General features: G+C 39.3%; 1 protein-coding gene and 1 long non-coding RNA gene across 3 annotated transcripts in view; one reads left to right on the top strand and one right to left on the bottom strand.

The window, feature by feature from the left end:
• LOC130238692 (testis-expressed protein 47) overlaps window positions 1–6,600 on the top strand; it is a 15,197-nt gene extending 8,597 nt beyond the window's left edge. The window contains exons 6-8 of one of the 2 annotated variants that reach the window (XM_056469786.1): window positions 2,571–2,730; window positions 4,113–4,167; window positions 6,435–6,494. In XM_056469786.1, the coding sequence (XP_056325761.1) occupies window positions 2,571–2,730; window positions 4,113–4,150 (198 nt within the window). In that variant the 3' untranslated portion in view covers window positions 4,151–4,167; window positions 6,435–6,494. Of the gene's footprint in view, window positions 1–2,570; window positions 2,731–4,112; window positions 4,168–6,434 lie in introns of both variants that reach the window. The other variant, XM_056469785.1, reaches the window with a different exon arrangement.
• A 1,222-nt stretch (window positions 6,601–7,822) lies between these two features.
• LOC130238234 (uncharacterized) overlaps window positions 7,823–12,500 on the bottom strand; it is a 19,633-nt gene continuing 14,955 nt past the window's right edge. The window contains exon 5 of the long non-coding RNA XR_008838617.1: window positions 7,823–12,500. This exon is cut by the window's right edge and continues 3,007 nt beyond it. This is a non-coding gene — a long non-coding RNA (uncharacterized LOC130238234).

The following is a 12,500-nucleotide window of genomic DNA, read 5'->3' as shown; positions in this document are numbered from 1 at the left end:
TGGACTAAACTATAATAAAAACTCACATTAGAAACACATAAAAACTGAAAACAGTACGTTTTTATGTATCCCATCAGACCTACAGATCCTCAGGAGAAATACATACATAATCAAAGGTTGTCATACATGCCGCTGCCTCTAATGTCGAGTTCACACTGCAGGATTTTCAAAGTAGTCTTGTCACAGGTGTTTTCACACTGCATGACTATCTGGGCTCGCGTTTTGTCTGTCGCTGCTTTGTTTACACTGCAAGATGGATCGGCGACAGGGGCTTTCACATTGCATGACTTTACAATAGGAAGAATCGTCGACAACTTCGTCCAAACTACGTCTCAGCCAAAAACACGTCGTAAATCTTTTGTTATTAACCAATAAGTAGAAAGAAGCCTTTAATGGGGTAGAAAATGTAGGCCTACATATTTTCTCACCTGTGTTTGAAGGGAATTATCAGTTTCTCCTCAACTTTCTGTACGAAATGTCAAACAGACACGGGTGCTCCTGTCAACCTCCACTAGTTTTTCCTCCATTTCTTGGGTCCAAATAAACCGAAAATGAGCGCCTTTAAGTTCTCCCTGAACCTCCCGCTGGCCTGCAGGTACACACACACACGCACGCGCGCGCATGAATGCTGCTCTCTCATTGGCTGTAGACGATCGCCGATGTTATTTTCAGTCAAAAATCATTTCACACAGCATGATTTGAATCGCCGACAGCTCCAGATATTCAGCACGCCAAATATCTCACAGGCATCGGCGACTCATCGGCGATTCACTCAGATCGAGTCTTTGATAGTTTATACTGTGTGATTGTCACTCACGTGCACGAGCACCGCTTTGCCTGTGATTTCAGGTATTGGTCGGCGATTTCTCAAAACCTGTCAGCGAGTCAAAATCGGAGATAAAATCATGCATTCTGAACGTTATCCTTACAACTGCTCACTGTATTCGACTTCACAGAACGGCATCAGTGTCACTAGAGTCTAAATGACATTTACGGGTAGTAATATAAAGAAAACGATATGTTTTTCCAGTACAATCTTTCAGGTTGACAGTTGAAGCGCGTGACAGTGATCCTGCCAAACTGAACGCGCGTTCGCGGCTTCGCGGGCGGTTTTTTTTTTATTTATTTGTGCGGGTAATAAGTGACATAGGCGGGTAGTGAAAATTTGGGCGGTTTTGCAACGGCGTGCCAGCCAGCAACGGTCTGCCCTTATAAACCTGTTGATCTCCCAAAGAGATGCCATAGCCCCCGTTCTTCGCATACATACGCTTAGAACAGTGTAGAAACGCTTGTGATCTCCCTCCCCGACATCTCAATCACTGACCCCCCTACATCTGGCAACACTGCTTAAGATTTAAAAATGGCGCATGACATAATTGGTTATTATGAGTAGAGCTAGACAGAATCTGCGGACGTTTTTTGCTATTTCTGCATAGACTTTTGGTAAAAATCAGCGGATTTCTGCGGAATGATTTTGGAGTATCATAACTAAAACCTTAATATATGAACTAAAAATAATACCTTTTTAACTTGTATTTAATGTTTACAATGCAAATCCGATTAGATCCACTTTATTTGGTAAACAAACCAAGCCTTTTATATAATATCTCTACTAAAAGACAGAACATATTACTTTACAAACTGTATTGTGAATAAATTATATGAACATTTTCATAATAGTCAATAATTATACAGAAATTAATTTAAAAACGGAATAAATATAAATGTACACTCATTTACACAAGTAAATAAACAGATTAAATGATGGGCTAAAAATCTGCAGAATTTTGCATGCGCAGATTCCGTGTGGGCCTTGTTATAACCAAGCGGCAACCTCTCGCTCTCCCTCGGGAAGCCAATACAGAAGTATAGGGTCTGGCTCCAGGAAATCCAAGTGTTTTCTGTTTTCTGACTTTCTGGCTAATTTTACAGCTGATAAAAACATGTTTACAGCCTGGTACAAAAGAGGGTTCTGCTGAATATAGCTAATATTGCCCTTCATGACAACTGTGAGGGGGTGAATTCTTTTTAACTCATCCGTTTAGTTTTTATTAAGTTTTATTAAGTATGCATAATTAAGGGCGTGGCCACTTGAGTGACAGGTCTTGCTGCTCGCTGTCTCATCACTTCAGATGATTCCGGCTGATTAGCCGCTGAACTCGGCAAATACAACATAGTTTTTGTGATGTTTTATGTGACGTCACGGATACTACATCCATATTATTTACAGTCTCTGGTTATAACGTAAATAAAATTTTACAACATAAATTACATTTTGTGGAATCAAACTGGAAGGAAAAGTGACCAAAATTAGGTAGATATACTTAGATAAACTGACTTATCACAAACTCAAACCTGTCTGTATACCGCATTTGCCTAAAAGGATAGTTCACCCAGAAATGATGTATGTGTTATCATTTATTCACCCTTCACTTGTTCAAAACCAACATGAGTTTCTTCTACCTACTGATGACGTCCATAGTAGGAAAAACGAATACCACGGAAATCAGTAGCCCCTGGTTTCCAACATTCTTCAAACTATCTTGTTTGTGTGTGGGTGTGTTGATCAGGGGTCTACAATGCTGACTCCTGACGAAGTGCTGAAGGATGCATCAGATGTTGTTCCTCCAGCGGCCGCAGTGTATCGCCTGCTCCAGATGGAGGCGCTGTTGAGTCCTGCGCGCTACATCGGCACATACCACTCACCAATACACCAACCACTCGACTCCGGTAAATACGTAAATACACACAAAGGAACACATTCACGCTAAAACACTAATGTTGAACGTCTCTATGCTCTTTTTATTATTATAGATTCATAACGCCATGGTATGAAGTAACGTTCATGATAACTTTTCTAACATGTCACAAGCATGATTTAGCACATCATGCTAGCAATATGTTAGAAACGTTACAAGAATGTTATTAAAACATTGCTAAAACATGCAAGCAATGCATATATAGGCCTAGCATCGTTAAACTATGCTGGAAATGTTAAAAAACATACTAAAACATGGCATGAATTCAATAAACTATATAGACATAAACACATGTTGATATGTATTTGAAGACAAAATTGTGACATTTAAAAAACTTCACAAGAGGGCGAATAACTGTCTTCAACTGTATGCTAGCATTTAAACACATATAAGATAAAACATGCTAGCACAAAGGCGAAACATGTTAGCAACATGCTAAATCATGCTAGAATCCCCCATAGCAACCTGTTAAAACCCACACAATCTCACAGCAATTCGTAGCTTTTTGATTTAGTGGCTAGAGCTGCGGTCACACTGGGCTTTGTGTGTGCGAAATTCTGTCGTATGGCGCTGCGAAAAGGGGCGGGATTAAACAAGATGATTAGACATTAAAAAAGCGAGCGATTGCTCCATGTTTTAAATTTCTGTTCAGAGAGGTCCTGTTTTGATCCTCGATTGGTCTCACGCAGTCAAGTGATGCGATTTCGCAGGTCAGAGTTCACCAAGCTTGAACTTTGCACTGCAGCAACCTGCGAAACTTGACGCATGACCCCGCGTTTCCGGTCTGACGCATTCGCGTGCGTATGAATGGAAGTCTATAGGAGGAAAAGCCCAGTGTGACTGCAGCTTAATTCATATGAACTCGTACGATCTAATTCGTACAATTTAGTACGATTTGCTCATCCCCCAGTGACGGTTGGGTTTAGGGGTGGGGTTAGGTGCCACGCCTCCTTTTTAAAATCGTACAATTTCGTACGACTGAACTTGAACGAATTAGCCACTAAACTGACAACACCTAAAATACTTACGTTTTCTCATGAGATCAGGCTGGATAAAACAAGCCAACATTATTGAAGCAAACCTTTACAGTATTTATGCTGTATTTATGAAGTCTATTTTGTTCAAGCAAGTCTGCCTAATAACTTTAATCATTTTAATTAGTCATAAAGAAATGCTGGAACACATAAATACTTGCTGGAATAAAATATTTGATTACAGCTATTAGAGACGGCATTATCTCTACATAGTAACAGGAGTATGTGTTTGACTGTATTATATATGTGTATTCATCACGTGGAGGAGCAGTGTGTGTGTTGCTTCTGCTGAGTGTGTTGTTCTCTGTGATCATTTAAGGTCATGTTTTCAGCAGTTTTCGGCCCTTCACCGTGTAGGTTTGAATGTCGAGGAGGTACGGCATCATGAGTGCAGTGCATGCCAAAAGACCACAGCAGTCTCCACCAGTGCTGGGAGTAATGCATTACAAGCAATCATTCTGATTAAATGACACTTTCCACCACCGTTTAAACTGTCCTTCATAGTCTTGGGTTTTGTATTAGAGGCTAAGAAAAATGTTTAAAGTGCACTGTAGAGTCCACAGTAACTTACTGTAGATCAATTGACAGCAGAAGTACTGTGTTTACATTCACTGCAGATCCGTGAGCACCCTGCTAATGCATTACATTAAACACTGGCTTTCCCCAGCACTGGTCTGGACAGCGTGTGTGCATCTGTGTGTGTCTGTGTGTGTCTGTGTGTGTCATTCTCCATCATCAGCTTCTCTCTGCATTCATGTGCTGATTATCAGTTGAGAAACATCATCATCATCATCATCATCATCAGCTCTCCAGTGTTACTGATGAGAAACGTCTGTGCATTTGTCTTGTAGACTCCTGGAGAGATGAGGATGGTTCAGATAAACTGGACACTTGTTCATCCGCACTTCAATCGTTCTTCAAAAGTCTCATTAACCATTTATTTACTGAACGGACTAAATTATTCGCCCTCAAATGAGTCAGATTAGATTTTTTCTTCAGATATTTCCTGGAAGTGATGTTTAGGAGCATGGAGATTTTCACAGTATTTCCTATAACATGTTTTCATGAAGTTTATTAATAAACTAATGTTGAGAGGATCATGTGCTTAAGATTGCTTGCGGCTGGTCCTGCATTATCCAATTTATGATTCACCAATCAGACGATTCTAAGCCACTATAAATACCCTCAGATCATATCACAGGCATCTTTGTTTTGAAGAAGCCCCCCCTTCCATCCCTACTCCTCCTGCTTTTTTTAGATGGGTGGCACAATGGCCCAGGGGTTAGCACTGTTGCCTCACAGCAAGAACGTCACTTGTTCTAGTCCTTACCAAGCCATCTGACGTTTCTGTGCAGAGTTTACACGTTCTCCCCGTGCTCACGTGGGTTTCCCACTGGTTCCCCGGTTTCCTCCCACCATCCAAAAACATGCAGCTTAAGTTAATTGACTAATGCAAATCAGCACTGTAGACATGCTCCTAGTAAGAAGTTATCTCTAAAGAGCGATCACTATCTGTTCATGAGCTACTACAGCAGGGGAGTTCTCCAGATCTACCTGAGCTCAAACTCCCCTCTCGCCAGGAGGAAGCCCCGGGCTCGAGGATCTTATGAGCTCAGAGCTCTCTCCCAGCACAGTAGCCAAACAAGCTTATAATCAATCATCAACTCAGTGTGACCTGGAATTTAAAAATATTTACATAATAATTATTGGGCGATGCTCTGTGGTCAGCACTGTGGCCTCACAGCAAAAAGGTTGCTAGTTTGAGTCCCGGCTGGGTCAGTTGGTGTTTCTGTGTGGAGTTTGTATGTTCTCCCCGTGTTGGTGTGGGTTTCCTCCGGGTGCTCCGGTTTCCCCCACAGTCCAAACACATGCACTGTAGAAGAATTGATGTACTAAATTTGCCATAGTGTGTGTGAATGAGTGTGTATGGGTGTTTCCCAGTACTGGATTGCAGCTGGAAGGGCATCCGCTGTGTAAAACATATGCTGGAATAGTTGGCGGTTCATTCCGCTGTGGCGATCCCTGATAAATAAAGGGACTAAGCCGGAGGAAAATGAGTGAATGTAAATGATTAATTATTCTCTGCTTAAGAAATATATAGTTTTTGATTGGCTACTGAACAAGCCACTGAGACTCGCCTAATTAACCTGATTAAAGTTGTTAAATTGTTGAAAAAGAAAAATCTTCTCTGTTAAACATCACTTTGGAAATATTTGAAAAATGATAAAAATTGAACAAGAGGGCTGATAAAGTTATATATGGATCTATATTAGTGCTGTCAAAAGATTAATTGCGATTAATCAAAATAAAAGCGTGTTTTACATGTGCACTGTGCATATTTACATGTATATATTTACAAAATACTAACTCATATTTATAAATTTAGTTCTATATCAAATAGAAATCAGATGTTGGTTTTGCATTATATATATGTTTAATTTATTTACACACAATATATATACACAGTGAGTATATACACACATATTTAAAGACAGACTTTTATTTTGAATGTAATTAATCGTTTGACAATCATATATATTATTATTATTATTATTATTTTTTAGATGTATGAGCCAGCTAATGAGCATTTGTTTGCATACTGTATGTGACTAAATGAATTCTCTTTGTGTGTGTTTGACAGAGTCTGTGTGGCCTGCAGTGGAGCATCTTCAGATTGTTTGAAGATTTTCATTAACATTTTACCACAAAAAAAGTTTCAATACTTCTAATATCAGCTGATAAATATGATGCACAGTGCACATATTTTAATGCATTAATGATTCAGTTATAATCTCATGAATAATTATGACCACATTTATAATTATTATCTATTAATTGTTACATATTTAAAAAAAATGACATTTAATTAGCAAACTTGATCATGCATCTTTACTTTTGCTATAATTATAAACATAGAATGTGCTGCAACATGTAATGAATAGCTGAAACTGCATTATATGTGTTGTTTTACTAACTTAATCAACTGATTGGACTTGCTTTCTTAGATGACACTTTATTTTGTGTCCTTTTACAGTGTAACTAATCATTAAACTACTGAACAATATTCATTAATTGCACATGCACTCACCGGCCACTTTATTAGGTACACCTTACTAGTACCGGGTCGGACCCCCTTTCACCTTCAGAACTGTCTTAATCCTTCATGGCAGAGATTCAACAAGCTACTGGAAATATTCCTCAGAGATTTTGCTCCATATTGACATGATAGCATCACACAGTTGCTGCAGATTTGTCGGCTGCACATCCATGATGCCAATCTCCCGTTCCACCACATCCCAAAGGTGCTCTATTGGATTGAGCTCTGGTGACTGTGGAGGCCATTTGAGTACAGTGAACTCATTGTCATGTTCAAGAAACCAGTCTGAGATGATTGGTGCTTTATGACATGGTGCGTTATCCTGCTGGAAGTAGCCATCAGAAGATGGAGACACTGTGGTCTTAAAGGGATGGACATGGTCAGAACAATACTCAGGTAGGCTGTGGTGTTGACACCATGCTGTGGCACCAACAACCATGCCACGTTCAAAGTCCCTTAAATCCCCTTCCTTCCCCATTCTGATGCTCGCTTTGAACAGCAGCAGATCCTCTTGACCATGTCTACATGCCTACATGCATTGAGCTGCTGCCATGTGATTGGCTGATTAGACATTTGCGTTGACGAGCAGTTGGACAGGTGTACCTATTAAAGTGGCCGGTGAGTGTATATTGTAAGGGTTAGAGTGTGTTAGGTTTAGTTGCATGTAATTATGCATACCTAACTGTAATTATAGAAAGTATGTAGCAAGGACAATTAGTTGTTAATATGTGATTTTATTGATTCATCACTGACATCTTTAAAGAAATAAATGTTTGTCTTAATCTTTCAGCAATATGTTTTCTTGCTCCATCCATCAAGTCACTTTTATTTACACAATATAGCTCATTCTTTAGATTTAGCTGAGGTATTCATGTGTTTCAGCTCTGATAAATGTTCATTTCAGCAGTGAAAGAGACTATATGCAGATGAGATTAATTAAAAATGATTTATTTCATAGTTGAGATCACATTCTGATGAAGAATGTTGTTCATTAAGCTTCATGAGACTTGAAAGATCCCGTCTCAACAGATTTTCCATTTAAAACACACTTTCATTAATACATTGTTGACACGCAGGGCCTCTCCAGAAAATAAACAACAACAGAATATTCAAAAAATCATTCTCTGAGTAAACAACAACGCTCCGCTTATTTGGCCCCCGTTTGTTCAAGTGTAAATCCATCAGTAACAAGAAATAAATAAGAAAACCCGCGTGACGATGAAAGAGCATGCAGCATTACCACTCCAGCACACTAATATACACAAATACATATGTGATCAGCAGATAAACTCATCTGTATATGCAATATGCAAAACACCAATGCAATATGTAAATTAGCAATGCATTTATTTAAATTTGCATTCCTTATGATGTGCAAAAATTAAATTTTATTCCAAAAATGGGCATTTGCCATTTAAAAACACCTTTAATATGTCAATTACATCCTAATTCCAATGCTTTATAAATTACTGAATTAAAATGAAAACTTAATTGATGTGCATGTAAACGACAAGCAGACATGATCATTTTAATCTTCATTCATTCATTCATTTTCTTTTCGGCTTAGTCCCTTTATTAATCTGGGGTCGCCACAGCGGAATGAACCGCCAACTTATCCAGCACGTTTTACGCAGCGGATGCCCTTTCAGCTGCAACCCATCACCGGGAAACATCCATACACACACATACACTACGGACAATTTTAGCATACCAAATTCACCTGTACCACATGTCTTTGGACTGTGGAGGAAACCCACATCAACATGGGGAGAACATGCAAACTCCATTCCATCCAGACCTTCTTGCTGTGAGGTGAACGTGCTACCCACTGCGCCACCGCGTCGCCCTCATTTTAATGTTGTTTGCACTAATTATTTTCATCATTACTCTGCTGGATGTTTGTAGGAAAATGTAATGTTTATTTCAAGATGTATTCTAAGCCAAAAAGCAAGCAAAATAGAGAGCTGGATTTATTTAGAATATATATTATAACATTTTTATTTTTATATTTTAATATTTGATATTGATTAATGTTTAAAATACTGGGTTGCGGCTGGAAGGGGATTCACTGTGTAAAACATATGCTGGAATAGTTGGCGGTTCATTCCGCTGTGGCGATCTCTAAAATGAAGACTGAGCTGAAAGAAAATGTATGAATATTTATATTCTAGATTATTTTTTAAAATTTAATATACATTTTATTTATATATATATTTATATTTAACATCTCACGCTTAAGATGTTTTAAAAAAACTATTTTCAGTTCATATAAATCAAGACATCGGTGCGGTATCCCAGTGGTTAGCGCGCTGACATATGGTGCAAAAGCACTCAGGATGCCCCGAGTTTGAATCCCGACTCGAGGACCTACCGGTCTAGTTAAAGTCTAGTTTGGATACGCGGCCGGCCAGAAGTGCGATATGTATATTAATATAACAGCATTTGTTTATGACACTGTATAACAATAATTATTATTCTTACATGACTGTGACGGTAATAAAATACAATACATGAGAAAATATCATAAATAATATTAATAAATCTTGTTAACTTCCGGCCGCATCCATATCCGATCGAGCAACAACCGACCAACCCCACTCTCTCTCCCACTTCACTTCCTGTCAAATAAAGGCAGGAATGCCAAAAATAAATCTTTAAATAAAATAAAAATCGAGACACCAAAAGAGTTTTGCTGCGTGCTCAAACTAATATAAAATGAGCTGAAACAACACAATCCTTGAGTTTTTATGTGGCACAACTTAATCGTTTTATGTTCAATCCACTTAAGTTAATTGACAAATTGTGCACAAACAAATGTAAATACAGCAATAGAGCGCCATTTTACATATTGCACTGCTGTTTTGCATATTAGATGAAAGATGGATGTACATCCTCTAAATTTACTGAGTCATTGACTAGATTGTAAGGTGATGCTGCTGGGATTTACATTAAAAGGCTGCGTTTTGCCAACACATGCTCATTCTGAAAACATCCCCCTATATACACTTCTGGAGATTGTGAATTATGTATCCAGAGGTACAGCTGAAATTTATATCCACTGTATTAAAAGGCATATGACCATTTAAAAATAAGGCAGATGTTAATGTGACTAAACTTGTTGTTTTTTGGGTAAGTTAGGATTATCAGATTAGTTTCTGTCATGCTGAATAACAGAATAATGAGAGATATTTGTTGAGAAGTTGTTATAACTCTTCTTGAAACTCAAGTTTACATACAATTAGATTATTACGCCTCTGGAAAAAAGAGGATGTGTCAAGATTTTGGAAGTTTCTGATTGGCTAATTGACAACGTTTGAGTTAATTGGAGGCACAACTGTAGAAGAGTATTTATGTTGTTGTTGTTTACGTAAGTTTATGTTGACAACATGGGAAAATCAACAAGCCACAATCAACAGAAAAGCCAGAGTACAATGAGCTTAATGACACTGGGAAACAGACTAATGTTTGGAGACATGTCCTGTGGTCTGATGGAGCTAAGATTGAACTGTTTGGCCATAATGACCAGTGTTACATTCGGAGGACAAAGGGGAAAGCTTACAAGCCTAGGAACACCATCCCAACTGTGAAGTATAGGGGGGCAGCATCATGTTGTGGGGCTGTTTTGCTGCAGGAGGGACTGGTCCACTTCACAGCACAGATGGCATCATGAGGAAAGAACATCATGTAGGAATACTGAAGCAACATCTCAAGACATCAGCCAGGAAATTAAAACTTGGCCACAAATGGGTCTCCAAACAGATCATGACTCTGAGCATACTGCCAAATGAGTTAATATGTGCTTTAAAGACAATAGAGTGAATGTTTTGGAGTGGCCATCACAAAGCCCTGATCTCAATCCTATAGAGAATTTGTGGGCAGAGTTGAAAAAGCTTGTGCGAGCAAGACAGCCAACAAATCTGACTCAGTTACACCAACTCTGTCAGGAGGAATGGGCCAAAATCTGACCAAAGTTATAGAGTTTAAAAGCAAAGCTAAAAAACACCAAGGAAATGTGTGTAAACTTTAGACTGACTAGAAATTAACGAAAAATTCTCAAAATAAATAAATAAACTCTCTCATTATTCTGACATTTAGCAAATGTAAATCATTTAGGTGATCCTAACGGACCTAAAATAGTAAGCGTTCAGTATGATTTACCATCAGACATGTAAAATAAATGGTTCTTTTCCTTTTTTTGTAGAGTGTATGTAAACTTCTGCTTTCAACTGTACGTCCGGCTGCATTTGGTCTTTAAAACGAACGCTATAAGGCGGCATGACGGCGTATGGACGGCTTTTATTTAGTTTCCAGTTTGTGTTGGCTCGCAGCGTATGTTGGAGGATTTGAGACGCGGAGAGGAGTTGACCAAGACGACAGGGTTCGAGTCAAGCGACGAACAGATCCAGAAAGAGACATAAACAGAAGCTAAAAAATAAAACAAACAAGTAAATAACAGAGTGAGGATGTGGGAAAACATGGTCAAAATCAGGCGAGGGCCTCTCTTTTCCTGGACTGCTTTTGAAAACACTGCTGGTTGGGTTTAGGGAAGGAGGAGGGTGGGTCAGTGGATCGGTCAGTCGACAGCGGCCTCAGGTGGAGTTCATGAATGGTGCTGGGAGAGTCATCTGAAACAGCGTACACAGCGGCTTCTAGCTCCTGGGACATATTTGGCGCTCTCCAGAAATGTATACAGGGGTACATATTCAGAATGAGGCTGGGTTGGTTTTTGCACTTTGACTCTGCAAAAGTGAGCAGAAGTGAATTATTTAGCCTAATAAAGCCTCAGTGTTTGACAGACGAGTGTTTCGCTCTATAGCGTCTGCACGGCTCCAGGGTTTCTGCTCTAGTGTCTGCATGTAGACAAGTGTTCAGATGGAGATACACACTGAAGGGAATGACTGAATGCAAAGCATGCGGCAGATTTACAAACATCTAGTGTAGAGCAACTTTAGCTTCATCAGGATTGAGCTGCGTGTGTGTGTGTGTGTGTGTGTGTGTGTGTGATTGATTTGAGCTGCTAATATCAGAACACGCTGCTAAAACGCTGGAGAAAAGCAGTCGATTACCAGGAAAACACCAGGATAATGGGAATAAAACTACACAAGCAGCTGATCCAAAAGAGCAAACACACACACACACACACACACACGCACACACACACACACACACACAGGAAAGATAATCAGAGCATTCACTGGAGAAAATGAGGAGGATGAAGAAACCCGAACACACACTGTGCTGAAGATGCTCACAATTACACACACACACACACACACACACACACACTTGCACACTACCAGACTCACACACACACTAACACTCATACACATATTCACAGACTTACACAAACATGCACGCACACATACACACACACAAACACTCATACGCACACACACATATTCACAGAATTAGCACAAACATACACACACACAAACATGATCAGGCACACAACATTCATACACACATATTCAGACTTACACAAACATACACACACACACAATTACACAAATATGCCCACACGCAGATACACACACACACACACACACACACACACACACACACACTTGTAATTACACAGACACGCACACACGCAAACACACACCTGTTCTC

The sequence above is a fragment of the Danio aesculapii genome, chromosome 12, assembly GCF_903798145.1.
Source record: "Danio aesculapii chromosome 12, fDanAes4.1, whole genome shotgun sequence".
Classification (NCBI taxonomy): domain Eukaryota; kingdom Metazoa; phylum Chordata; class Actinopteri; order Cypriniformes; family Danionidae; genus Danio; species Danio aesculapii.
The sequence above is the reverse complement of the archived record's forward strand: the minus strand, read 5'-3'. Positions and strand labels throughout refer to the sequence as shown.